The sequence below is a fragment of the Lissotriton vulgaris genome, chromosome 7 (genome assembly GCF_964263255.1).
Source record: "Lissotriton vulgaris chromosome 7, aLisVul1.2, whole genome shotgun sequence".
In the NCBI taxonomy this organism is placed as follows: domain Eukaryota; kingdom Metazoa; phylum Chordata; class Amphibia; order Caudata; family Salamandridae; genus Lissotriton; species Lissotriton vulgaris.
The window spans coordinates 1,523,891,432-1,523,918,850 of record NC_141695.1 but is presented as its reverse complement, the minus strand read 5'-3'; the positions used below and the strand labels follow the sequence as shown (position 1 = coordinate 1,523,918,850).

The 27,419-nt window shown below is 47.5% G+C and overlaps 1 protein-coding gene across 2 annotated transcripts in view; it reads right to left on the bottom strand.

The window, feature by feature from the left end:
- Positions 1-27,419, bottom strand: part of LOC147705924 (B-lymphocyte antigen CD19-like) — a 911,795-nt gene that overhangs the window by 619,252 nt on the left and 265,124 nt on the right. For both annotated transcript variants that reach the window (XM_086928997.1, XM_086928998.1), the window contains exon 3: positions 5,828-6,091. In XM_086928997.1, coding sequence (XP_086785123.1) covers positions 5,828-6,091 — 264 coding nt within the window. The remainder of the gene's footprint in view (positions 1-5,827; positions 6,092-27,419) is intronic.

Below are 27,419 nucleotides of genomic sequence, written 5' to 3'. Positions count from 1 at the left end.
ATAGGCGCAATTTCACTACCCCATCCTCATAAGTCCTGAAGAAGACACGCCCTAGACCCGGAAGTAAGGCGTCCAAGGGTCGAAACGTCGGCGCTATTACCACCAACTGACCAGTTCAGAACATTCAGTTACTAAGGCCAAGTGAAGTGGCGTACTGATTGTATTATAATTAAATACGGAAACTGGCCTATAGAGTGTTTAGAAAAAAACACACCAAACCCTTTCCCTTTTCTCCCCTCACTCACTTGTTGTATACAAATTCACTTTTTCACGAGTGCACCACATGTCACTTTGCACGCACTGTATTTATATGCGCCATTTATTATGAAGTAATGTGGAATTGTTTTGACTAATTTATATGTATCAAAAACAAGGTTTTCATGAATGAAACTAATTCAATGATTAAAACTACAGTGTTATACTGTTCTCCTTGGTATGGGATTTGCTCCTTGACAAATGCAGTCATTTCATGATTGTATAAAATAACCTCTAACTAAATAAGAGACAATCTTGGAAAGATGGATATATATTTTGAAGAAATCAGTTGGCATGCCCGACAGAACCATTGTGTATACTAAGCAGGAAAACCCAGGTAGGGTTGCAGAAAATGCAGGGAGTAGTCGGTAAACTATCCAAATTGTTCTCTAATATGAGGGAAAGAGTTACACAGTTGGAGGATAGGGTAATGGGCGCTGAGAGTGAAACGTTAAGGGCAGTTACAATGGTGGAGGCTCATGATGCCCAGAGAAAAGGCATACATTAGAAGCTGGAGGAATCAGAGAACAGACAGAGAAGGAACAACTTAAGAGTGTCGCAGTCCTAAACATATTGTTGGCTGCACGGTGGAAGGACTCTATGGCACCCTCATTCCAGATGTGGTTATCCAGACTACTGGGCATTCATAATATCGAAGCCGCCTTATACTCCCGAAGGGGAAGGAAGATGAGGGTGCTGGGGCAGAATATCTGGGCCCCTCTTAAAAGATGGAGGGATGCCAGAAAGTCCTAGATAGCGTTCTTTTATGTATTTTCTGCCTTTTTAATTGTTATAATTACTGATTTGCCTTAATATAATATGTTTCTTATTGCTACAAGTTATTTATGATGAATTGGTCCTAACTAGCCGGAGGGATGCTAGAAAGTCCTAGATCTATTTCTTTTTTGTATTTTCTGCCTTTTGTATTGTGATATTTATTGTTCTCCCTTAAAATATGATGTTTTTTATCTGCACAAGATATTTAAGATGAATTAGTCCTAACTGTTTTAAAAGATTTAAACTGATGTATAGGAAACTGTATTATAATGGAAAGATATTTTTGCATACACATGATTTAAATTTTAATTAAAAAAAAATAATAATAATAATAATTATTTGGAAATGTGTATTTCTTGAGATCTTAGGGGTCCCGGTCAGTATATTTTCCCAAGCTTTGTCTTCCAGGGGGATAGTAAGGTCCTCAGCCCATCAAGGGCGGAGAATGCTAAGTGGTTGAAGAGTGTCCCTATCCAGAGCCCTATAGAGGCATGTAATCACCTTGATTCTACCCCTGCGTACCAATGTAGCTACAGGAAGCATGGTGTGGCAGTTCAGACATTCCTGCTCCCCAGTGTGAGCGGATCGCCACCACAACTCCTGCGTGCAATAAGAAGTGACCGTGGGGAGGTTAAATCACTCTCTGAAGTATTCAAATTGGAGGAGTGGCCCCTCTCTATACAGGTCTCCCAGTCCTGATGCCCATGCTTGTATCCAATCTATGTGGCCCTATTATTGTCCCCCAGTGGTAGTATTTGTAATATTGTTACGGGGAGATCAGGTGAGTAGGTACCCGTGTTTGATTCTTTTGGAGGCAGCGTCTGCAACAGCACTGTATCACTTGTACATCACCAGTGTCATCTAGTGGAGCTCTGCCTACTCTTATCAACAACTCCTATAGTACATGCAAGTCTGGTGTAAGCGGACCCGCTTCAATGCCTGTGATTGCAGATCTGCCGCCCAGCGGGCCAATCACTGCGATTGGGCAGTCAGTTAATATCTCCAGAAGTCGGGGACTGCCAGGCCCCCCTCCGCAGTCAGATGCTGCATAGTTTACAGGTCTACCCGTCTACGGCCCGTGCCCCACAGGAAATTCGATACTAATAAATGCAAGTCATTATGCCACCTTGGGGGTATCCATATTGGAAGCACTGTGAAAAAATACAGTAATTGTGGTAGTGCCACCATTTTTAAAAGCACCACCCTCCCCGCTAATCAAAGCAGAAGGCCTTTCCAAAACTCCATGCTAGTCCTCAAAGAGCATATGGCTGCCCCCAGGTTACCCTGATATATCTCAGAGCAGGAGTGGTATATTCTCTAACCTAGTTATTCCAGGCATCTGGGTTCCCATTGAAGGTTATCCAGGCCAGCAGGGAGGTCTCGGTCACTTGTTTAGCAGGAAAAGTCTGGATTTTTGCCAGTTAATTTTTAATCCGACATTTCCCCAAATTCTGCCATCAGTGCCTTAGCACCAGGTAAGTCTTCTCCTATGTTTCCCAAGAACAGCAGCAGGTAATCAGCATACAGGGCAATATTATGTACACTGTTCCCAAGTTATATCCCCAGGACTTTTGAGTCAGTCCGGGATAGGCAACCCAGCAGTTCCATAGACAGGGCAAACAACAGCGGGGAGAGGGGACATCCTTGTCACATGTCTTACTCCACTCTGCCCTGCTATGAGATGGTTCGGCCCATACTGATCCACGCCAATGGTCTTGTATAGAGCATTCTGACCCATTTTGAGAAACTTTGCCCCAGTCGCATTCTATTCATGACCCCATACAGGAACTCCCATTGAGGACTGTTGAAGGTATTTTCCGTATCAGCAGCAAAGACTAGCCCCTCCACCCCATCCTGTCGCACCCCTCCACAAGTGCCATAAGGCGCAGCATATTGAGCGCCTTATTCAACCCTGGGATGAATCCCGTCAGATCCGGGTGTATGAGGTCAGTCATTAATGGTTGGAACCTGGTTGCTTGTATTTTTCGGAGTATCTTAAAGTCTAGGTTAAGCATGGATAGTAGTCTGTACACCCCACACTCCAATGGGGATTGATCTGGTTTGAGGAGAGGGACTATCAGCGCCTCCCAGGTGGTGTTGGGGAGGTGGCCTTCCTCCATAGCCGCTCCACACAAGTCTACTAACTTGGGTGCCAATTCTTCTTCGTAGGCAGCATAAAACTCTTTGGTATCCCATCTGTACCAGGTGTTTTACCTCTATCAAGTCCCTTAATAGCTACTCTTACCTCCAGTTTGTCTATAGGGGCCCCTAACACATCCGCCTCCTCTACCTCTAGTGTGGGAAGTTGAATATCAGCTTTATATTCCCTGATAATTCCCTCTTCCTGTCTCAGTTGGCTGCTATTGACGTTGGTGTAGAACTCCAGAAATCTCTGATTTACCTCCTCTTGCCGATATAGTATACATCCCTTGCTGTCCCCAATTTAAAGTATTGGAGAACCCTCTGGCCAACCAAGTCAGTAAGGATCCCATTCTATCCCGCTCTGTGTGGGTGTTCTCCACATATTTCTTATAGTCAAAGCCCTGTAATCTTTATGTTTGTGTGGCCACTTCCTCGTTGGCATCTAAAAGGGCCTAGCCCAACTCAGAATCTCCTGGTCTTTGTGTTTCTAATATAGGGAGTGCCTGGTCTGCAGTTTCTAGGTCTCGTTTGAGTGTACACCAAACTCCCATAGAGGCTGCTAAGCAACCGCCCCTATGCACTACGTTAAAGACATCCCATTCAGTCAGCCTAGATGAAGTCATGTTATGATGCTGTAGTGAATGAGCCACTTTAGTGGTCTGATGATCTGTGATGACCTCGATCACCACCATTATGTACTGATTCTAGTGTGCTATGCTACTTTAGCCTTAATGTAGGATGGTCTTGCATTAGAATAATCTTGCCAAAGAATAGAAGGTATGGGATGTCGAGGTGCAGTGTTGTTGGTGATGGTGCACAGAGGTGCTCCATAATGGATACTGAGGGATTAAGTGCATAGTGTTATTTGAGTTAGGTGAATTATGACTTTAGCCTATTGGCTGTGACGTGGTCTAATATCATTCTGCTTTCCAAGTAGTAGAGGCCTATGCTTGAGCAACTCCATATTCTAAACTGCAGCCATCTTCTGAGCCTCTGTAGGTGAGAGGTGATATTTGAGATTGCATGTGTTGTTCACCGGCAGTGAACCAGAGCAGACCAGTTCTTATCAGGAGGAATGTGCCTTCTTCGCATTGGCGCCATAACAAAATGCTTGGCCAGCTGCTGTTGGGTGCCTGCTGTGGAAAGGTACAGGAATCTTGTGAGAAAGGTAGGCGGGTTCTTCCAGAAGCTTCGATAGAGGATAGAGTTCTATATTAGAGAAAGGGGGTCTGAGAGAGGGGGAGGTTCTGAGATTCAGAGATGCTGAGATGCTGGTCTGGTGGTTTGGCGGTCTGGTGATACATCACGGTGCAGACGTGCAGTCGTGTTTGTGCAACAGAGAGTCCTGACCCAGCCAGAGAGGGAAAGAGAGACGGACCCTTCTTCAGATGTTAAGACGCCTAAGATTATGGTGAGGTGTTCCAGGTGTACTTATTGTATCTAACTATGCTTTTATTTTCAGGCTCTATGTATATGTATGTGTTGATGATTACTACAAATTTTTACTGTGATGTTTAGTTATTTCTTTATTTTGTCATCCTATTATCATGTAATAAAGAAACCCTAGAGCATATCATTTGTTTGTATTCCTTGTGAGGGAAGGTCGGGACCCTTTTTTACCAAGTACTTACAGAGGGATGGGCGATTCCCCTCTAATGGGTAATTGTTGATACAGCAGGGAAATAGGCTCCCATCAGGGATGTCTAAATTACATTGCTAGGAGGAGCATGCGCTGTGTACCCTCTCGGATGGGGAGGTGTGGTGACTTGTTATTTGCGAGCTCCTTGGAAATGGTTTTATATGTTGTCAGTGTTTATTCCTTTCTTGGGTAAGTATTGTGAAATGTGGTGTCTTTCTGGATCCTGAGAAAGGATGTGGTAAGTAATGGCCTGGTGACTGACAGAAGCACCAAAACATACAGAGAAGTAGGTAATTACAGATGCCAATAAATATATTTGTAATTTTTACAGTGTCACTTTTGGCTGCTCTGCAAGTCAGTTATGGCTATATGGTATAATTGTCCCATCTGCCCAGCAAGACAGTTAAAGATTGAAACTGCTAGAGCTAGTCTCAGAAGGAAAAAAACATTTATTAAAGAAATACATGGATACACCATACCTGTATGCCAAGTAGGTAAAATTTAGTGTTCATTTCAGTAAAAAGAACTAGTGCATTTAGAAAGTGACCTCTTTTAGTGCTTCTGGATATTCTCTACCATATGGGAGGAAGTTTTTAAAGTGAGCTAGGTAAACCATGTCTGTGGAGCTGAAAGATCATCTCATATGCAAGGAATGTATGAGGAAGATGAACGAGGAGGTTATGTGTCTGTGCTTCTTATAGTAAGTTCTCATATATTTATGCATTGCCCAGTGTTTTAAATTCACAGCAAAGAATTCTAGAACCTTTATTTTCAGTGCTATGCTATGTCTTGTCAAACTTGTATCAACCTAATGGTAACTATTTACTTTTTAGATGGAGCATTCAGCCTGGGCCGATAAACTATGCTTTAGATATAGTTACTTTAATAATTTAGTTCAGCAGAAAAATGTGTCCAAATTAACTTTATTTAAACTGAACTGAACTGAACAGATAAACTATCTTTGCGCATTCTTTAGACAAAGCAAAGCCCCTTAAAATCACAGCGTAATTTTACCTTCAACCTGGTTCTTCAGACGGAAGAGGGTCCTGGTGGCTATGTTCTTCAACTGGCAGTAGTAACAGCCTTTATCTTTTTTGGTAAGGTTCTTAATCACAAGGTTAGTTCCTTTCAGTATACATTTGGACCCATTGTTTATGGTCTTTAGGACCCCGTCATGGATTTTCCTCCTTGTTGGACTTTCCTCAAATGAGATAGATGAATTTTTACTGCAACCATGTTGAACTCTGCTTCCACTAAATCCAGCTATGTATTGTTCACCTGTGTGGGAAAAGAACACAAGTTCTGACAATGTGTGCTTGATTGTATTTTTGTAACGTTTTTTCAAAATATGCAGAATTATTTTTGATAATTAGTATTTGAAATGATGCAAAGAGTTGCAACCAATCAACTAATGATGTTCCACCTGAAACTATTTACCAAGGTCAATTTGAAGTTTGAATAATGCTTTGAATAGTTAAGCCACAATTTTGTATGGTGGGCCGTTATTTTAAAATGTATGCAGTTTCTGGTGTCATGTGCAACTTGCTCCTGCTCATTCACCCTTCCAATAAGTATCCCACTGCAAAGCCATCTCTATTTTCTTCCACGGAGCATCAGGTGAATAACGTAAATGTATTAGCATTATACAGCATTGTTAGAAAGTGTATAGTTGAGAAACTAAAGCCCACTTCACACACTAAAGATCCCCTCCCTTCAAACATAGTGTATAATCTAAACCACATCATTGCCCCATGTTGGAGAAAAATCATCAATACTTCTCTTACCTCGGGTTGTGTACCGGATTCCCTCCAAGTAGGTCAAATCACACCCATTCTCAAAAATCCTAGGGCAGTCCCAAATTATCTCAACAACCTCAGACCTATCTCCAACCTCCCATTCCCAGTCAAAACTATGAAAAAATGCGTCTTACAACTCAACCTACATATAGGGGGATTCAACCTACATGACTCCTTCCAATCAGGGTTCAGGAAAAGCTGTAGCACAGAAACTGCCATGCTCAATATCTCAGATGACATCCATAGATCCTTAGACAAAGGAGATGCATGCATATTATCCTACTAGACGTATTGGCTGCTTTTGATACAGTTAATCACTCAGTCTTAATGGAGTCACTGAAGATCCGCTCCAGTATCAATGGCACCATTTTAAAATGGTTCACATCTTACCAAGAACACTGTTCACAACAAATCCGAATTAAGTCTTACCTCTCGAAACCCACACCTGTCACACTTGGTGACCCCCAGGGCTCAATACTCTCCCCTTCACTCTTCAATCTTTTCATGGAACCCCTTACTATCATCCTGAAGCAAGCAAGGATCAAATGTCACCTTTATGCCAATGACACTCAACTCTACTAAAAAAATCAAATCAGCCAGTGACATCCCACATCTCAAGGTCACACTGAGTAAGATACAATCTTGGTTTAACTCCAAAGCAGAAGTTATTCTGTTCTCCTCCAAAAGTAACCATCTACCAATCCAAGACTGGCTCATCAACCTGAAGGCTCTAAATTGTTCTCCCGCTCTATCCAACTCGGCTAAATCCATAGGCTTCACACCATGGACAAAAATTATCAATGAAGGATCACATCAAAAAAAGCCAAAGGAGCGCTGTACACACTAAAACACCTAAAAAAAATCTAACCATTAATTCCCTCGGATGATTTCAAGTCGGTAGTTAAATCTCTGGTCCTTTCCAAACTTGACTACAGGAATGCTATCCTCACAGGGACCTCGAAAACCCACCTCGCCCTCCCTCAGAGCAGTACTAAACAAGGCAGTCCGGCTCATAACAGATATTAAACGGTTAGAACACATCATTCCTGCACTCAACTGGCTTCCAATCGAAGGAAGATGCACTTACAAGACTGCCTGTATCACCCATAAAGCCTTTCACTCACATACATGAGAATATTTAGAAAACAAACTCACGAAATTCAGGAAGAACCAGAACTCCTAAGAATCTTCAACACATCCTTCTCATTCCTCCCAAACATAAAAGGAAATAAACCCAGGCTCGCTCTTTTTCTGGAAATGCATCCAGCATACGGAACTCTCTACCGAGGGACCTAAGATGCAACCCCCCCCCCCCCTTCCCTGGTTTCAAAAGAGACCTGAAACTCCATCCCTTCAACAAATACTGGAACACATGCGCAATCTGAACCTTGCTCAAATAGTCTCTCTTTCTAATTTCGGACCCCGTTGAACAGTTGGCTGTTTTATTTTGCTTCTTTTGTCGAGAATGTCTTTCTCTCCTTGGATTCATACTGTGCTAATTGGCCACAATCAGTAACCCACCCTCATGGCCTAACTGTATATCTACACATGTGGCCAATTCGATACTGCAACGAAATGAGCTTTGCCAAAGAAGAAAAGTACTGAGGAGTGATTATATCAACAGACACACCAATAAAGCATATTTTATCTAAACTTAAAATATTAAACAACAAAACTAAATGGCTGCTATCCGAAAAAGCTATGTTAACCATTGCCTTACTGGGTGCGAGACCGGGTATTGCATGAATCTACAGACATCCGCTGCCATCTCTCTCCTCCCCGGCCCGGAAACTTCAATTAGTATATCATGCATTCACTGGCTCGGTGTCATTGCCCTCCCCATACACTTCATTACTGAAGGCCATGAGTATGGTGTACCATTGTTGCGCTATGGGGTACTTGCGGAGCCCTGCCGTTTCCTCCCTGTGTAGCGATGTACTGTCTGCCTGCGGCCAAATCCTAAGGGAGCTCCTCCAGCTGTTTATTTCTGGGGGATCTGCCTGCTTCCACAATTTTGTAATTAAGTGCTTGGCAGTTATTAAACCTAGGTCCCTGAATCGCGATGTGACGCCATTGTTTTTAGATCTGACATACGCACTCAAAATGCAGATTTCCCATGTGTGTGGAAAGGAGGTGTCGGTATAGTTCGCCAGGGCTGCAGTTACCTCTCTCCAATAGCTCTGTAGGAAGGTACAAGACCAAAGCATGTGGAGCATATCCACATCAGGCCGCCAACAGCGTGGGCATTCTGCTGAGGTAGTGTGAAAATATCTTTTCATTTTGTCTGGGGATAGGAACGCCCTGTGTAATACATATTTTTGGATTAGTTTAAATTTGGAGTTTCTTGGTATATATGTAGCACCAGTCAAGATTGTGGACCACTCCTTGTCCGTCCAGGGTCGACCTCTGTCAGTTTCCCAGTGGGTACGGAGCGTTGCCATTGGGTTCAGCGTGTGCGTGAATTGTAAAGAACTCTGATACCTTTGGGTCTAGCTAGCTCTATATAAAACCTATAAATAAAATAAAATAGATCCTGTGCTTAAAGTATAATTTTCAAGACTTCCGCTTTAAGTATTAGGGTAGTTGAGCCATTGCTTATTTGTATTATACATCTCTGGGGGTAGTTGCTGAGGAAGCAAGCAGAAGATTTCTTTTGCCTTAAGAAAAAGGTTAGTTCTAATTTATTGAGTGTTTTCTAATCATTACATTGTTCTTTCTGATTTGCCAATGCAACCGTAAACATGATCACATCATAATGATTTTGCACAATTTATTGATAGCTTGTGTGTTTGTCTATAAAACCTTTGGCATTCTGTCTTTAAGGGGATTTCTTTTACCATGTTTCTTGTAGGTGACCTGTCATGCTGTCAGTGCTCTTTATGAGTTGACACTTAAAATTTTGCTTAGATTCTGCCTAACTAGTTGTTATATAGTTTTATGATTTTCGCTTTTATCTGTACTTCTGTAATAGGGCCTTTATGGCAATTCAAGCAGTTTTCTCTCTGCCGCATTTTTATTATTCTGTAATAAATGTATTATTAGGTTTATTTTTAATCTACAACTCAGTTCTTTATGCTTGCAATATTTTATTACTGTTTAACTCTGTTAAATGGGGTTTTCGTGATGAGCACTGAAGTCTCTACCTGCTAGATCAACTGAAGGCACAGGAAGCAAATTATTTTGGTAAAAAGTGTGTTGGTCAAACATTGGGGTTCAGATGAATATTGAGTTTTGGCTCCCACAAAGTTGGTTGCAGAGAATGGTTGGCATTAGAGTATCTCCTCTTTAAGGGGTGCCCCAAATGGTTTTTGGAGGATTTTTTTCTTTAGGTGCCTAAAACGAAGGAGAAAGTAGTTTTGTTTGGCTAACTTCTCGGTGCAGGATTCTCCTGCGGGTGGCAAGCGGTATTCCTGTGCAGCCTTAAATGACTTGGGGCCACATTATCAAGAACAGAGATAACATTATCGCCACTTTATTCCCATTGAAGCCCAGGTTTGATGTCCTTCACACCAGAACCTGGGCTTCTATGGGAATTCTCAAGGGCATATTATCAAGCCCCTTATCGCCACTTTAGCTGCAATTTCCTGCCGCTAAAATGGTGATGTTATTGCTGTTCTGGATAATATGGCCCATTGGGGGTATGTAAGTATGAATAGGGGAACGTGAATGTGTGAGTTTCTGTGTTTTGTGATGATGGATTTCTGTTTTGTGGTGAATTGTTTGCTTATGTGATGATGATAGTGGCCTCAATTGGTGGGATGATTACTATGTTGATGTTGTATTATTCATATTTGTGGACTGTTGGACTTGGCCCGCAGGGCAGGTTCACCCCTAGACTTTTTGCCTTATTTGTGACCCTGTGTTAGTGATTTTTGGGTCTCTGCGCACTTTCCCCTGAGTCCCAGAGTGAAAGTGCGTGCGTGTAGTATGGCTGGCCTGCCCTCCCATAGGAATGCATGGGGAATGCGTGTATCCCTGGTAGTTCCTGATGCGTGGGGAGTGCAGGCTCGAGTTTGGTATGCCTGAACTCGTGAGAGCGAATGCTGCAAGATGGTGTCTGCGGCATGTATGTGTCTAGTTGGGAAGTGCTACTTCTGGACATTGAGATATGTGTACAGTGAGGGTGCTGGAGCGTGATTGGCTGGAGCTGGCTGGCATGCCAGGCTCCAGGAAGTCTGGATGGGTCTGCCCGGTGGTGAGTGGGAGATTAGCATGAGTGATGTGTGGGAGGAGTGTACCTGGGTCCTGGATGGGCTGGGTTTTCCCCACACAATGCTGGCTCCGCCCCCCTGTGGTGTGTCTAATGACCCTAGCCTCCCCAGTGAAAGGAATGGGTGGTTGGGCCATCAAGAGTGCTCCAGAACCAGCTGCGACTGGTTTTCCCCCCACCCTGCACATTGTAACAAAGGAATTTACAGTATAAGAAGGGGCTGTGTCCCCTTGGAAAATGTTCTACTTTGGAATCCTGCCAGAGGGGGCTTTTGCCGCTGCTGGGGCCAGAAGGACCGCCACTTGGGGAGTCTCCCTGCCTGGAGACCCAGTGTGCTGGCTCTGGCCCAGCCTTGCCCCCCTGCCTGCCTCCAGCCCTGTTGGAGCCCTGTCCTGTCCTCCAGTACTGGGGAGCACTGAGGACTTCTTTCCTGCAGCCTGAGAGCGCTGCTCTCTGCCCTTCAGCGCTGGGAGCGTGGAGATCGCCTGGCTAGCGCTTGGAGAGCGCTGGATTTTACCCCTAGCGCCTGGGAGCGCTTTTTGCTGCTGTTTAGCGCTTACGAGCGCTTATTTGTGCCTGCAGCGCTTGGGAGCGCTGTGGTCTGCAGAGGCCGGTGCCCACCCGGCATCCGATCGCCCCGTGTGGCGAGTTGACAGCGCGGGTGCCACCCCGCTTATTGCTGTGGTGTTGTGCCGATTTATTGATCTACGAGGGAGCCCACTCCTCGGATCATCTGGGAGCCCGCCTGCCTGCCTAAAACGGGCCGCCGCGCTGCCCGCGACGACCCGGAAGTGTTCCGGCCGGCCGGCCAATCAGAGCGCGGCCCCGGGAGAAGCAACCGGAAGTCCCGCCTCGCCGCCGGGAGAAAGAAGAGCCCAGCAGCGAGGAGAACGGAGGTACGGTGCCGGCAAGGCTCCGCCGCCCAGGAAAGCCCCGGGACCAGCGGGAGAGACCCGCCTCCGCTGGAGAGACCAGCGCGAACCCGGTAGGTGCGTGCAGAGGAGGGGGGAGCGTCGGGACACATTGCCGGTGTCCGCCCCGCCCCCTCTCGGTAGCGCGACCTCGCGCCTGTGTGTTTTGAGCCTGAGGGCTCGGGGGCATTGTGTATTGAAGAGCCCAGAGAGGCTCCAACGTCCAGCACATTCCTTGTTTGGCGAGCCAGAGAGGCTTGTGGGCGCATCTACTAAGAGCCCAGAGAGGCTCTGAGGGGCATTTCGTCCGTGAGCCTGCGAGGCTCTTGAGGAGCATTTGTCCTGACCCCTGGTCCCCAGAGAGAGGGACCCCACAGCCCAGCGAGGCTGCACCATTGGCTTGGAGTCCAGTGAGGCTCCAGCCTGCCTTTTGCTTTGCGAGCCCCGAGAGGCTCGAGTGCCCCCCTTGTCTGAGAGCCTGAGAGAGGCTCCGCAGTGCCACAGTGGTGGTTCTTTGAGCCCAGAGAGGCTCCAACTTTGCGCTAACTTTCCCTGCTCCAGTTGCCCAGCACTTTGTGGGCAACTGCCACGTTTAGGCCCTGACATTGGGACACCGGGACAGTCACAGGTGGTGACTTGTGAGTATGGGGTAATGGTTATTGATTCTGCACCTCTGAATGTATTGCTTATGCGTCATGTGCCTTTACACCTCTGAATGTTGATACATCATGTGTTTTATCCTTGCACCCCTATAGGTATTGTGACATGTAGGTGGTTGTTTTCTCCCTAGTACAGGTGGTGCTAGAGAGGTCCTGTTACCAGTGATTACTGGTTGCATGCTCTACTGTTATATTTTTGTGCTACAGTAATTATTTCTAAAACTGCTGAGACCCTTGACAGTGGTCCAGGTGGCCCTGTCCTGTACAAATATCCCTTGTAAATTCCGCCCGTGCCTGATTGGCACAGTGTAATAAGATGTGTGTTTTATCTGATGTATATTTATTCTAATACAAAGGCTATTTTTACATAACCTTGTGTGGAGTGTTTCTTTGTGGTGGGCCTTGGGTGTTGTTGCTGGGGTGCATGCGCAAATACTTAACTTACATCGCCTCCAAGTTTAGCCTTGACTGCTCGCGCCACGTTACCTAGAGGGCGAGTGGGGGTTGCCTTGGCGTGTGACTCCCTTGCCCTGACACTTAGAAGTGGCGATCCCTGACTGACCTCGACGCGAGTCTTGGCCGGCCAGGGTCCCGGGTCCAACATTGGCGGCAAGCGGTGAGGATAAGAATTTGTGTTTGCGTTGTACCACAGTAGCAACTGGCCACTACAAAGCTCTGCATTTTAGATGACCACATTTTTGGGGATTATTGTGTTTTGGTGAAGTTCCATTATTGCTTCTCCTGAAGAGTGTAATTTGATAATTGTGTTCAGTACATTTGTCCCCCGCCCTGCTTCCAGAGTTTGGTACCTGTGTCACATGTGGTCAGGTTGAGAAGTCAGGGGTGGTAGAAACTGCCTTACCGATCCGAGGGGAGGGTGTGTGTGGATGAATGGTGTGTTTCCCTGGACGCATGAGTGAGTCCTTTTTTAAGGAGAGTGGAAGTTTTGGAATTGTGTACTTTTACTTCAGATTGCTAGTTCCCTTGTGTTGCACGTGTCTGTGAGCATCCTGTCAAGATGGAATCTCCTTTTAACCTGTGTGGCCTGTCTAAGTACAGTGTGCATGAGTTGGTACGGTTATGTAAGGAGAGAGACATCCCAGTGAGTGAGTCAGACACCCAGTCCAAGCTTAGGGATAACATGATCCTGTGGCAGAAGAGTGACTGGGAGCGTGAGCACAGTGAGAGGGAGAGGGCCCGGACCGCACACCATGAGGGTGGTGGGTCTGAGGGGAACCCTGAAGAGTCTGATGTAGAGAGTGAGTTTGACAGTGGATGGGCGCCAGCAGAGAGCGAGTACCCCCTAGATAGGGAGTCCCTTGCTGGGTCCCGTGTCAGATGTAGCCCCCCATCCCTTTCCCTGTCCCCAGAGGAGTGGATGGATAGGAGAGAAGAGAGGGAGCACCAGCTGGCCATGGAGAAGCTCAGGTTAGAGTATGCCTGGAAGATGGCGCAGCTGGGTGTGAGTGAGCGGATTGCAGAGGCTGAGAGGGCCTTGGCCAGGGAGAAGATAGCCCTAGAGTGTAGGGTATCCCCTGACCGCAGTCTTAATTTTCTGGATCCCCCAGGGAGGGTGGAGTCCAGTGGTGGCAGCTATGTAGAACCAAGTGCGAGCAGTCCCACTCCCAGTTCCCCCAGTCTGGTACCTGTTTCCCCAGAGGAGGAGTTAAGGTTGAAATTCAGGGGCAGTAGGAAGCTGCCTCACCAGTCGTGGGAGGAGTTTGAGGATGAATGTTGTGGGACACTGTTTGATTGGGTGAAGGTTAACACGAGAGATGATTTTGATGTCTTGTTTGATCTGATTGTCAAGGAGCACCTGCTCAGTTGTTGTTCTCCAGAGTTGCGCACACACCTGTTGGGGTGTGGATTGTCTGAGGCATGTGAGCTTGCAGATGAGGCGGACCGCTGGGAGAGTGCGAGAGGTTCTGTACAGTCATTAGAGAGTGAGTCCAACAGCAGTGGTACAGGGAGCTTCCAGCCCAGCGTGGTGGAAGAGGCTCAGTGTAGCCCAGCTAGGTCCCAGTATAGTGGGAAGGGTGAAGGGGCTGACTGCCTGGCTCAGTGGAGCAGGAGTCAGGGGGTGGCTGAGAGCACCCCGAGGCCCGAAGCCCTGTCTCAGAACTTGGGTGGTTTCTTGAGGGAACACCAGGTTGGGGACCTAGGCTGTCCTGTTAGTACACTTGAGGAGGATCTCCTAGTGTCTAGGGAACCTGGAGTGTCTGTAACCAGAACTCCAGGGGTTCCAGTGTCCGGCAGTGTCGCTCCAGTTGGGAGGGCACAGAAGTCCGAAGCGAGGAGTGATTGGGGGACGAGTTTCCCAGTGGATGCACCAGTGGACCAGAGACTAGCCAGTTGGGCTAGGTCTTGGGTGGACCCGGGTGGCGCCACTTCTGGTCTGGGGGATCTTTGCGCACTGTCAGGTGGACAGGAGGCGGGAGATCTGCGCCAGACAGACCGTCACACGACACAGGGGTCATGTGTCAGCCTCAGGGGGATTGCGTGTGAGTCCCCAGAAGTCCTGGAGTGCCAGGCAATTATTCCACCAAAGGTTTTAGACCGGAGGTTGGGAGGCCAGGTGCAGGTTCGGCCTGACCTGAAGGGTAGGACGACTGTAAGCAGTGTCCTGACCGGTTCTTCCAGGGGAACTTCTCCAGTTGGGAGAGGCCAGACCTCTGGAAGGGGGTGCAGAGGGTGGGAAAGCCCACCTCTGACCCCGGCGCAACCTGAGGGGTTAAACCCTGGGTTGGAGTGGCGTTGTAAGGGTACCCCTCGCAGGAGGAGGAGGAACCCTGGAAGACGAGGTAAGGGGAGGAGAGCCTTCCCTGAGACTCCTGGTCCGCCTGAGGTTGTAGACCAAAGGCTGGTGAACCAGTGGCAGTCTAGTCCTGTCTTGCAGACAGGGAGAGTGGAGAATGGACACTGTGTGCCAGGGGTTACTACCCCCCGCTCTGCGAATTGGCAAGGACCGGTGGCACCTGGGTGGCCCAGGGCCGGGTCCTGGCCGCGGACAGCTGAGGAGTACCAGTGGGTTAGCCCAGTTGGTCCTTACAGGAGCTTTAGAAGGAACCCTAGGGGTTCACCGTGGCATAGAACAGGAGAGTGTCCCGGCAGTGGCGGGCCTGCGTCCGTGTTCTATCGCCCCAAGCAGGGAAGTCCATCACGGTGGTGATTGTTCTCCCCTGCGTTTTGGCTGGAAAGGGGTTGTGTTGGACTTGGCCCGCAGGGCAGGTTCACCCCTAGACTTTTTGCCTTATTTGTGACCCTGTGTTAGTGATTTTTGGGTCTCTGCGCACTTTCCCCTGAGTCCCAGAGTGAAAGTGCGTGCGTGTAGTATGGCTGGCCTGCCCTCCCATAGGAATGCATGGGGAATGCGTGTATCCCTGGTAGTTCCTGATGCGTGGGGAATGCAGGCTCGAGTTTGGTATGCCTGAACTCGTGAGAGCGAATGCTGCAAGATGGTGTCTGCGGCATGTATGTGTCTAGTTGGGAAGTGCTACTTCTGGACATTGAGATATGTGTACAGTGAGGGTGCTGGAGCGTGATTGGCTGGAGCTGGCTGGCATGCCAGGCTCCAGGAAGTCTGGATGGGTCTGCCCGGTGGTGAGTGGGAGATTAGCATGAGTGATGTGTGGGAGGAGTGTACCTGGGTCCTGGATGGGCTGGGTTTTCCCCACACAATGCTGGCTCCGCCCCCCTGTGGTGTGTCTAATGACCCTAGCCTCCCCAGTGAAAGGAATGGGTGGTTGGGCCATCAAGAGTGCTCCAGAACCAGCTGCGACTGGTTTTCCCCCCACCCTGCACATTGTAACAAAGGAATTTACAGTATAAGAAGGGGCTGTGTCCCCTTGGAAAATGTTCTACTTTGGAATCCTGCCAGAGGGGGCTTTTGCCGCTGCTGGGGCCAGAAGGACCGCCACTTGGGGAGTCTCCCTGCCTGGAGACCCAGTGTGCTGGCTCTGGCCCAGCCTTGCCCCCCTGCCTGCCTCCAGCCCTGCTGGAGCCCTGTCCTGTCCTCCAGTACTGGGGAGCACTGAGGACTTCTTTCCTGCAGCCTGAGAGCGCTGCTCTCTGCCCTTCAGCGCTGGGAGCGTGGAGATCGCCTGCCTAGCCCTTGGAGAGCGCTGGATTTTACCCCTAGCGCCTGGGAGCGCTTTTTGCTGCTGTTTAGCGCTTACGAGCGCTTATTTGTGCCTGCAGCGCTTGGGAGCGCTGTGGTCTGCAGAAGCCGGTGCCCACCCGGCATCCGATCGCCCCGTGTGGCGAGTTGACAGCGCGGGTGCCACCCCGCTTATTGCTGTGGTGTTGTGCCGATTTATTGATCTACGAGGGAGCCCACTCCTCGGATCATCTGGGAGCCCGCCTGCCTGCCTAAAACGGGCCGCCGCGCTGCCCGCGACGACCCGGAAGTGTTCCGGCCGGCCGGCCAATCAGAGCGCGGCCCCGGGAGAAGCAACCGGAAGTCCCGCCTCGCCGCCGGGAGAAAGAAGAGCCCAGCAGTGAGGAGAACGGAGGTACGGTGCCGGCAAGGCTCCGCCGCCCAGGAAAGCCCCGGGACCAGCGGGAGAGACCCGCCTCCGCTGGAGAGACCAGCGCAAACCCGGTAGGTGCCTGCAGAGGAGGGGGGGAGCGTCGGGACACATTGCCGGTGTCCGCCCCGCCCCCTCTCGGTAGCGCGACCTCGCGCCTGTGTGTTTTGAGCCTGAGGGCTCGGGGGCATTGTGTATTGAAGAGCCCAGAGAGGCTCCAACGTCCAGCACATTCCTTGTTTGGCGAGCCAGAGAGGCTTGTGGGCGCATCTACTAAGAGCCCAGAGAGGCTCTGAGGGGCATTTCGTCCGTGAGCCTGCGAGGCTCTTGAGGAGAATTTGTCCTGACCCCTGGTCCCCAGAGAGAGGGACCCCACAGCCCAGCGAGGCTGCACCATTGGCTTGGAGTCCAGTGAGGCTCCAGCCTGCCTTTTGCTTTGCGAGCCCCGAGAGGCTCGAGTGCCCCCCTTGTCTGAGAGCCTGAGAGAGGCTCCGCAGTGCCACAGTGGTGGTTCTTTGAGCCCAGAGAGGCTCCAACTTTGCGCTAACTTTCCCTGCTCCAGTTGCCTAGCACTTTGTGGGCAACTGCCACGTTTAGGCCCTGACATTGGGACACCGGGACAGTCACAGGTGGTGACTTGTGAGTATGGGGTAATGGTTATTGATTCTGCACCTCTGAATGTATTGCTTATGCGTCATGTGCCTTTACACCTCTGAATGTTGATACATCATGTGTTTTATCCTTGCACCCCTATAGGTATTGTGACATGTAGGTGGTTGTTTTCTCCCTAGTACAGGTGGTGCTAGAGAGGTCCTGTTACCAGTGATTACTGGTTGCATGCTCTACTGTTATATTTTTGTGCTACAGTAATTATTTCTAAAAGTGCTGAGACCCTTGACAGTGGTCCAGGTGGCCCTGTCCTGTACAAATATCCCTTGTAAATTCTTCCCGTGCCTGATTGGCACAGTGTAATAAGATGTGTGTTTTATCTGATGTATATTTATTGTAATACAAAGGCTATTTTTACATAACCTTGTGTAGAGTGTTTCTTTGTGGTGGGCCTTGGGTGTTGTTGCTGGGGTGCATGCGCAAATACTTAACTTACATCGCTTCCAAGTTTAGCCTTGACTGCTCGCGCCACGTTACCTAGAGGGCGAGTGGGGGTTGCCTTGGCGTGTGACTCCCTTGCCCTGACACTTAGAAGTGGCGATCCCTGACTGACCGCGACGCGAGTCTTGGCCGGCCAGGGTCCCGGTTCTAACATGGACCTATCTGATGCTGTTTTGTTTATAGGAGAAAATTAAACTGGCTTTTGGATTTGTTAAAAAATGCAAGATCTCAAGATATTTTTACATTATCTGAATAATGGTGTGTAGAGCTAGGTGCTGATTACACATTGATAGGGACCGATACCAATGCATTTCCTTTTCCATTTTTGAGCGATTTCTTTGGGTTATTGTGCTTGCCCTAAGTGCTTGGGGTGTGGTGCATTAATTTGGGAGGTAAAATTCTGCTAGTCAGGAGTCTGCCTAATGAGAACTTTGTGTGCTGTTTCAGGTTCAATCATATTTTCTAATACTGTTTTCTTTGCTCGTTCGAAATCAAGTTTTTACTATTCTGTGAAATACTGATTTATTTTCATTTCTAGGGTAAACAGACAATGGGGTCTATTAATTTCTCAATGTTTATTATGGTTCTGTAGTTGCTTTTCTTTTCACAGAGAAATTGTGCTCTGATTGGCTGCTCAGCCAGGGAGCCACGCTGGGATTGGTGTGACTTCAGCTCTAGCTGTGCTCTGATGGTTGTTTGTCAACACAGCCAAGCTGTGATAGGTTGACCTTTCACAAAGTCATGCTGAAATTCGCTAAGTTCCTTTTTAGCATTGTTTTGATTTTTTAGGTGGTTTTGAGCTTGAGTAAGTGTAAATATGGGTGGAGTATTTACAAAAATAAAAAAGAGGAAATGCCTAGAGAGGGTCTCTCAGAGGGGTCGGTGAGACTCCAGGGCATAGATGCTGGATCCCTCCCCAATAAGGGGAGAGGAGTGCTTTGGTTAGAAGAATGAAGGAGGGAGGAGGAGGGGGAGAGGTTGAAAACCCAGCGTGAACACAGTGTCCGACTTCTGGCAGGGTAGGAGACGGTTTCCAGTGGTAAGGGGATTAATCCTAGACCTCCACTATGTGAGACTACCTTGTCACTGTGGATTCTCTCAGAAGGGTCTCTGAGACTCCAGGGCAAACATTCTGGATCCATCCCCAACAAGGGGAGTAGGAGTGCTTTGGACAAGGGCATACTAGAGGGGGCCATAATAGGGAGTCGGGTTGGTAGGGTTGCATAGGTTACAAATTACACATTATTACAGAAGGTACGTCAATTACGAGTTACATCCATTTGTTCAAGGCGTGTAGAAGGGTAAGGGGATAATGTAAAAGGGGGACGGGGAGGGAGATTGAGCGGAGCATAGGCACGAGATTAAACAAAGCACGTAGGGGAAAGAGATTCAGGGGAGAGATGGAAGGACTCCTGGAAAGTTATTTCATGCAGGCCGTATTTGCACTCTCCCTTTTATAGTGGTCAGAGACTGAAGGCCCGTCCCAGTCCAGATTTTGAGCCAACCACAGCACCGAGACCGCCCTCATCGCAGCCACCGACGACATCAGGACCCTGATGGACAACGGAGAAACAACCGCCCTCATCCTCCTAGACCTCTCGGCAGCCTTTGACACCGTATGCAACCGCACCCTAACAACCCGCCTCCTCAAAACTAGGATCCAAGAAAAAGCCCTGGACTGGATCACCTCGTTCCTCTCCGACAGAACCCAGAGAGTCCGCTTCCCTCCCTTCCACTCAGGGGCCACCAAGATCATCTGCGGAGTACCCCAAGGCTCCTCGCTCAGTCCCACCCTCTTCCATATCAACATGAGCCCCCTCGCCGCCATCGCACGCAAACACAACATCAACATCATCTCCTACGCCGACAACACCCAACTGATACTCTCCCTCACCAAAGACCCAGACACCGCCAAAACCAACCTCCAGGAAGGAATGAAAGACGTCGCAGAATGGATGAAGCTCAGTCGCCAGAAGCTGAACTCAAACAAAACGGAGGTCCTCATCCTCGGACAATCCCCATTCGGCTGGGACGACTCCTGGCGGCCCACAGCACTGGGGTCCGAGCCAACACCCACGGACCACGCACGCAAACTGGAATTCATCCTGGACTCCTCCCTCACGATGACCAAGCAAGTAAACGGCGTCTCGTCATCTTGCTTCAACACCCAGCGCATGCCCCGAAAAATCTTCTGATGGATCCCCACTGAGGAAAATTAAATTTTTGGTCATGTTATGTTCCCTAGCGCGTACCCCACCGACTCCATGTACCAGCTTAAAGTGCATGTAACTTCCCTCCTGTGCCAGCTATGAAGACGCAAATACATTTGCGTCCACCGTTAACATGTCCTTTTTCAGATCCACCCTGAATGGATTATGTAGTCCGTTCCTAAGTATGCTATGCCACCGTCTCTTTGTAGTACACTTTTCAGAGTAGGCCCTGAATTTCTGCCATCGAGCCTCTTTTGTGGCTCCTGACTCTGGCAGCCTCTGCCCAGGCTACCTCTGTACCCGTGAACTCTGACTTACTTTCAGCGCGGCCCCTCGCGCTCAGCTCAAGCCTGCTTTCTGCCAAGACTGACTATAACCTTCGAGTTATCTGTTCCGCTCCTCGAGAATGCATTCCTGCCTACTAGATCCTGTAAACATCCTCTCCAGCTGCAGAGCCAAAGGGCCGACCTGTCTCAATGCAAGTAATTCATAGCCTCTGTTGCCATGCTTCCATGGAAGGCCCCATGCCCCACGCTTCACATGTAGACACTTAGGCGCTTATACACGCATCCACAGTTAGCATAGAATAGCTTCTGCCCTAGAGACCTTTCCGCCCAGATAGTATAGTTCCTAAACATCAGATATCAGATATGATAGAAGTACAAGTTGATCTGACATGCCAGACTTCTGTCTCTTTCCGTCAGTGTAAATGTCAAGTCCCCTGCACCCCGTCAATCACACGTCATGCAGCTGCGCGCGCATCCAAGCTTCCGATTTCTGCTGACACTGCAACAATTCTGTTAGCACCACCCCTTGGTGCCACCCACTTACGTCACCTATCAGTGACGTTTCTAGCACACACCTCTGATTCACGCCTAGTTTACGCCTCTTGATCACGTACTAGTAACACGTGTATACTGTTATCTTGTCTTCTCTCAGCTGTTACGCCTCTTACATTGATTCTTATGGTATAAATCAAGTATATAAGCTATGTATTGTCAATAAACGAGAGCGCTCTATCCCTTCTGACACCCCTGTGGTGGTCAGAACATGATATCCTGATCAGACCATTCCTTTATGAGGAATAAAACCCTTAGAAACTCTAACACCACGGACTCTGTCTTTTTTCATTCTGATTGAGTTATTATTGATTAAGTACTTATCTGCATAGAAATTAAGAGAGTAAATTAATTATTTACGTCATTTTGGCGCCCGAATAGGGACCCCTCCCCCACCTCACGCGCCGGTTGGTGCGTTGCAAGCTATGTCCCCTGCCATCAGTTAGAAGGAACCTACGCGTACTGGCAGGATTTCCTGCATCTCCCTCTGACCCACGGAGGTGACGAAGACTGCGATCAGTGCCCAGACGAGGCGGTGAGGAGTGCGGAGGATCCCGACCAGAGCCTAGCCGAAAGAAGCAAGGTCCGAGGTGTTAAGAGGCCCACCAGGTTTCCGAAGTTTTCCGAAGTATTCCGAAGTACCGAGTCGAGTCCAGTCGAAGTTTTCCGAGGCCTTCTGTTTCCGTGCTTCCCGGTGAGTACCATTGCCGGGTTGTATCTAGACGGGTTTGGGTACGCAAGTCCGGTCTGCACTGTTTTTAGGCAGTGTATCTGTACTGTTTAGCAGTATATCTAGTATTCCGAATTTCTGCACTGTTACACCAGTGTATCTGTACTGTTGAGCAGTACATCCAGTATAGGGGGGTAGTCATCTATGTCTTAAATGCTTTCATGTGATTAATGTCGTGGTATGAATGTGACCGTTTAATGTGCATTATTGTGTTTCTTGTATCAATCAAGTTGTAACCAGTATTAAGTAGTAAGGATCGAGCACTCAGTAATAAGTAAGCAAAATGCCGTTTTTCAACAAATTAAAGCAGATAGGAACTAGGAAAGGGATACTGGAGGAAGAAATTCCTATTCCCCCTAGGGACACTCCTGGCAATTTTATGTACCAGAAGCATGGCATAGATGCCATATTATATCTCGATTTATGGGCCGATTACACCAAACACCTAGACGAAAGACACAGATGGCCTGTTACCGGAACATGGGATGCCGAGTGCATCATGAGGGTAGAAGAAGCATTATGGAAAAAGAAAGCTAGACAATCTCAGAAGGACGCCATAGAATTTTGGCGTAAGGAATCACGTAAGCGTGCTGACAAAGCACTCCGTAGAGAAGACAGACTTAAAGAATCAGAGAAAGACCAAGAAAACGAATTAGTTACTGAAGGGATCCGAGTAAAAACAGAACAAATAGACCGTGCCCGAAATAACCTTGTAAACGGTATGTATCTTGCAGCAGATGGCATATCTGAAGCCCTATCAGAAATACCGAAAAACTTACCGACACCATTAGTTCCAACTAAAGTAATGCATAAAACTACTAAAGACATATTCCTAAATTCATATTTAGAGGATGTAGCACCAGCTTACACCAATCTGCCTGTTCGTGCCCTGCCTACTGACAGGGATGGGGGTGGCATTACGCCCCCAGATCATGTTCCGCCGGTACCGCGACAGACCTCCCCTGTTCCGCCAGCTCCGCCACTTCCCGCACTCAAGACTGACCTACCGAAACAAGTCCTACCTGATCTTACTAAACGACAAATTCAAGTTCAGATACAGACTCCGCGGAGAGATAATGCCCAAGCATCCGCCTCAGGAGGTGCGACTGCGGGTCCTCAGACCCCGCCACCAACACACAGATTCCATTTAAGGGACACGCAGAATCCTTTCCAGTCTCCCCACTCGGCGCGTCTTGACGCATTCAAAGAAAAGATGTCAGTTTGCAGATATGATCCAGTACCCGGAAGAAACGATCTAATGATATTAGCATCCCTACGGTTAAGATCTGCCACTGATAGCTTGCTATGCTATGTAGGAATGAAGGAACGTCTCGACAGACTATATGAGTTTATACAGACAGGGAAAGACCCTGACAGTGTCAAAGATGCCATGCATAAACAGAAAGTTGACATTCAAGCACAGATATTACGATTTTTCATAAATTGTGTAATAAGAGAACGAGACAGGCCCGAGACAGATCAAAGTGAATTAGACGCATTAAACAAGTGGGGTCAAAATATAGCCGATGGAAAACATGATAAGGGGACTTGCATAGCCAGTATGTCCCAGAAAATTAGAAAGGCAGTATTAACTGCACACCAGGAAGGGAATGATAAAGCTTCCTCCGAGGAGGAAGAAAAACATGAAGCACCAGGAAGGTCTACAGATACTATAGCGTATGTAGGTAAGGGAAACTACCTTAGGAAAGGTATTCGTCCGGAAAGCAAGAGAGTTCTTTTCTCTGCTTTAACAAACCCGAATTCTTCTGAACATCAGTTCCAGGAAACTGATAAAAGGCTTCGAGACCGAGTGGGGTACCATGTACTCAATTCTATGGATGAACAGGAACTAGCCCGGTCAGCCGTGTTATGGGCCGAAAACCCAGACATATATAATGATGATACGTTAGTGCAGACATTCTTGAACCTTTCCCCAGAAGAGCAGAAAATAGCGGGTGTATACATGATTCAGCACCTCCTCATCAAGTTCAGAAACCATCATTCTGATCCAGGTCCCTTACACGAAACATTAGAAGCACTACTCATGGATAGATGGAGAGGTTTCAGTACCAAGTTAATACAAATAATTCTAGAACAACGACGTAAGTATAACACCTTCATAAGCTCTGAATATGTTCCCCCGCCGCCTCCAGAGAGGAAAACGTATTACATGCAATGCGGTAGTGGCATTGAAAGTCAGAATCCCTTACGAGAAGTACACCCAGTTATGGGTACGGATAACGTCCTGAAACGTGTGTATGTTCACACACCACTGACTAAGTTAGAACTGTTAGAAATGAAGAAATTAGTTCCGTGTCATGATAAAGACCCTGCAGGTTTTCACAGAGAGCTCAAAGACATGTTACTGATGGGAGATTACACGTATGATGATATTATGAAAATGTTAAAAGTACTGTTGCCCACGGGCATTTACGAGAAATTAAAGGAAAAAGATTGGGAGGTGGGAGAGTCTAAGATAGCATGGGCAGAAATAGAAGACGAAGAAAGTAAACGGATCCCAGGGTTAGGCCTTGGGGATAGGACTAAAGCATTACCAGGTTTGATAGTACAGGTTTTGCCAAGATTATTGACAACTAGAAAGGAAGATTGGGACGCAATCTCGTCCTGTAAACAGAAACAAGATGAAGATACTAGTGACTTCTATTCCAGATTCGAGAAATGTTTCATTATAAATAGTGGCCTACAGCCTAGTAGCGAGTCATATCCACACCTTTTTGTATCAAAATTAGTCGAGAATTCCCTACCATTAGTCAAAAATAGAGTGTACAAAGTTGAAAGTACTTGGCAGGCAAATACGCCATCCCAGATGTTACAAATGTTACAATATCACCAGAACAGAATTAGGGAAGAACAAGATCAGGAACAGAAACGTATGAAAGACACGAAAATGAAAATGTTAGTAGCTCAGACGGTCCCAGCCGACGGTCAAAGAAAAGGTGGGGCCCAGACCAATCATTCTGCAGCTCCCGTTAAAGGGACATGTAATTACTGCAAGCAGCCAGGTCATTACGTACATGAATGTCCAGTCCTGAAACACAACATCGCGACAGGTAAAACTAAAGAAAGACCGCATCCGCCTAGACATGAACATGGTCATCAACAGACCTCACAGAACGAACAGCCAATGCAGAATACACAGCCTATGCATGCTCCACCTCACACAGCACAGACAGTAGCAGTACCACAGCCACAGCCCATTGCCGCGACTCAGCAAGTCTCACAACAGATGTACCAGTATGCCCAATCTGCATATCCAGATTACCCCCGATACACATGAAACAGCCTAGGGAGGGAAGGTGGTTTGCCTCTTATTGAAATTCCTGTAGATCAAGAAGGTCCTTATGTACATAGTCACGTATTGGGAAAAGACAGAAAGTTTTTAATTGACACAGGGGCAAGTCGCACTACAATCAGTCACAATGAAGTCCCAGGGGCACCCCTCTCAGGCTCACAGAATGTTTCCCTTGGTTTTTCAGGACAGCCTATTGTAAACGAAGTATCAGAACCAGTACCATTAGCTGTGGGTCCATTATCCCGAGTTACAGATTTGTTACTTACGAAATCATGTCCAGAAAATCTGTTAGGAATTAAAACACTGAAGGCTCTAGGAGCTATAATATGCTGTTCCCCGGAGGGAGTCAGACTCTTTCTACGGGATTTCAAGGGTCATTATGTTTTACGTAATTTTGATGTCAGATTGAAAAATGTACCAGATCACTTATGGGCAAAAGGCCCAGCTGATGTAGGTTGTATGCATATCACTCCATATCGTGTTACACTCAAGACAGGAGTTGTTCTACCCAGAATCAGACAATACAAGTTACCACCCGATGCTGTAGTGGCTTTACTGAAAATCATTGAAGAGCTTATTGCCCAGGGGGTGGTCGTAGAGACCGACTCCAATATCTGTAATTCACCCATCATTCCAATTCTTAAACGTACAGACCGCAATGCACCGCCAGTATATCGGCTGGTGATTGATCTTCGAGAGCTGAACAAATGTATTGTACCACAGTATCCTGTGGTCCCCGATATCTCTTCCCTATTGACTGCTATTGATTCAGAAGCGACGTTCTTTACTGTAATAGATCTCAAAAACGCTTTCTTCAGTGTACCTATTGATCCGGAGAGCCAATATCTCTTCGGATTCAGTTTAAATGGACGAAGTTTCAAATTTTCCCGCGCACCTCAAGGATTTACAGAAAGCCCCAGCATCTATAGTCAAGCACTGAAAAGACAACTAGATTGTATTCAAATGCCAGTTAACACCGCTTTACTGCAATACGTCGATGATCTACTGATCACCGCACGAAGTGAGCCCGAATGTGAACAAGCATCACTGACAGTTTTGCATTTCCTGGCCGACAAGGGACACAAGGTGTCTCCTTCGAAGCTACAATTCTGTGTTCAGCAAGTTGTGTACTTGGGTCACTTGCTGTCCAAAGTGGGGAGACAGCTCACTCCCGATCGCATTCAGTTAATTGTAAATATGCCACGACCACAGACACAAAAGGAAGTGCGGGCCTTCATAGGCCTCACCTCGTACTGCAGACAATGGATTCCTCAATATGCATTTCTAGCTAAACCACTCATCCAGTTAACGACGCAGGAGGTAGCAACTTCCATTGTCCTCCCTTGGACTCAGGAACACACACAAGCCTTTGAGGAATTAAAGAAAGCTTTATGCCAAGCACCAGTTTTAGCGACACCATGTTACAGCAAACCATTTACACTTTTTGTTACAGAACGTGACGGTACAGCATTGTCTGTCCTCACTCAGGATCAAGCAGGTTCATATAAGCCTTGCGCTTATTTTTCAAGTACATTGGATTCCGTGGCCCAGGCACTCCCTGCGTGCTTAAAGTCAGTAGCAGCAACAGCGTTAGCAATCAGACAAAGCGATTCAATTGTTCTAGGTCACCAGTTAACAGTACAAGTTCCACATTCTGTAGAGGTTCTGTTAAACAGAACCCAGACTCAACACTTGACTATAGCACGACTGACAGGTTACGAGTTGACATTATTCCAGCCACACATAGAAATCAGACGCTGCAGTATCCTGAACCCAGCAACACTGTTACCTACAGTTATGACAGATCCAGCTCCGCATGATTGTATAGAGATCATTAATGCAGTAACAAAACCCCGACGAGATTTAACCGATGTTCCATTGACAAACCCAGATCTGACACTTTATGTAGATGGTTCATGTATGAGAACAAGTACAGGAGAGTTAGTGGCCGCATATGCAGTGACCACTGAAACTGAAGTTAAAGAAACACATCGTATTGATACACTGTCTGCTCAAGCGGCAGAGCTCATCGCTCTGACCCGAGCCTGTATTCTAGCCAAGAACAGAAATGTCAACATATACACAGATTCCCGTTATGCGTTCGGAGTCGTACACGACTTCGGCATGCTGTGGCAAGAACGAGGTTTTCTGACCTCTCATGGTGCCAAGATACAACACGGTCCTCTTATTCAAGCACTGTTAGAAGCAATACATCTGCCTTCAGCCATATCCGTCATGAAGTGTAAAGCACATACTAAAGTCACAGATTCTGTTTCCCAGGGTAACGACCTGGCAGATCAGA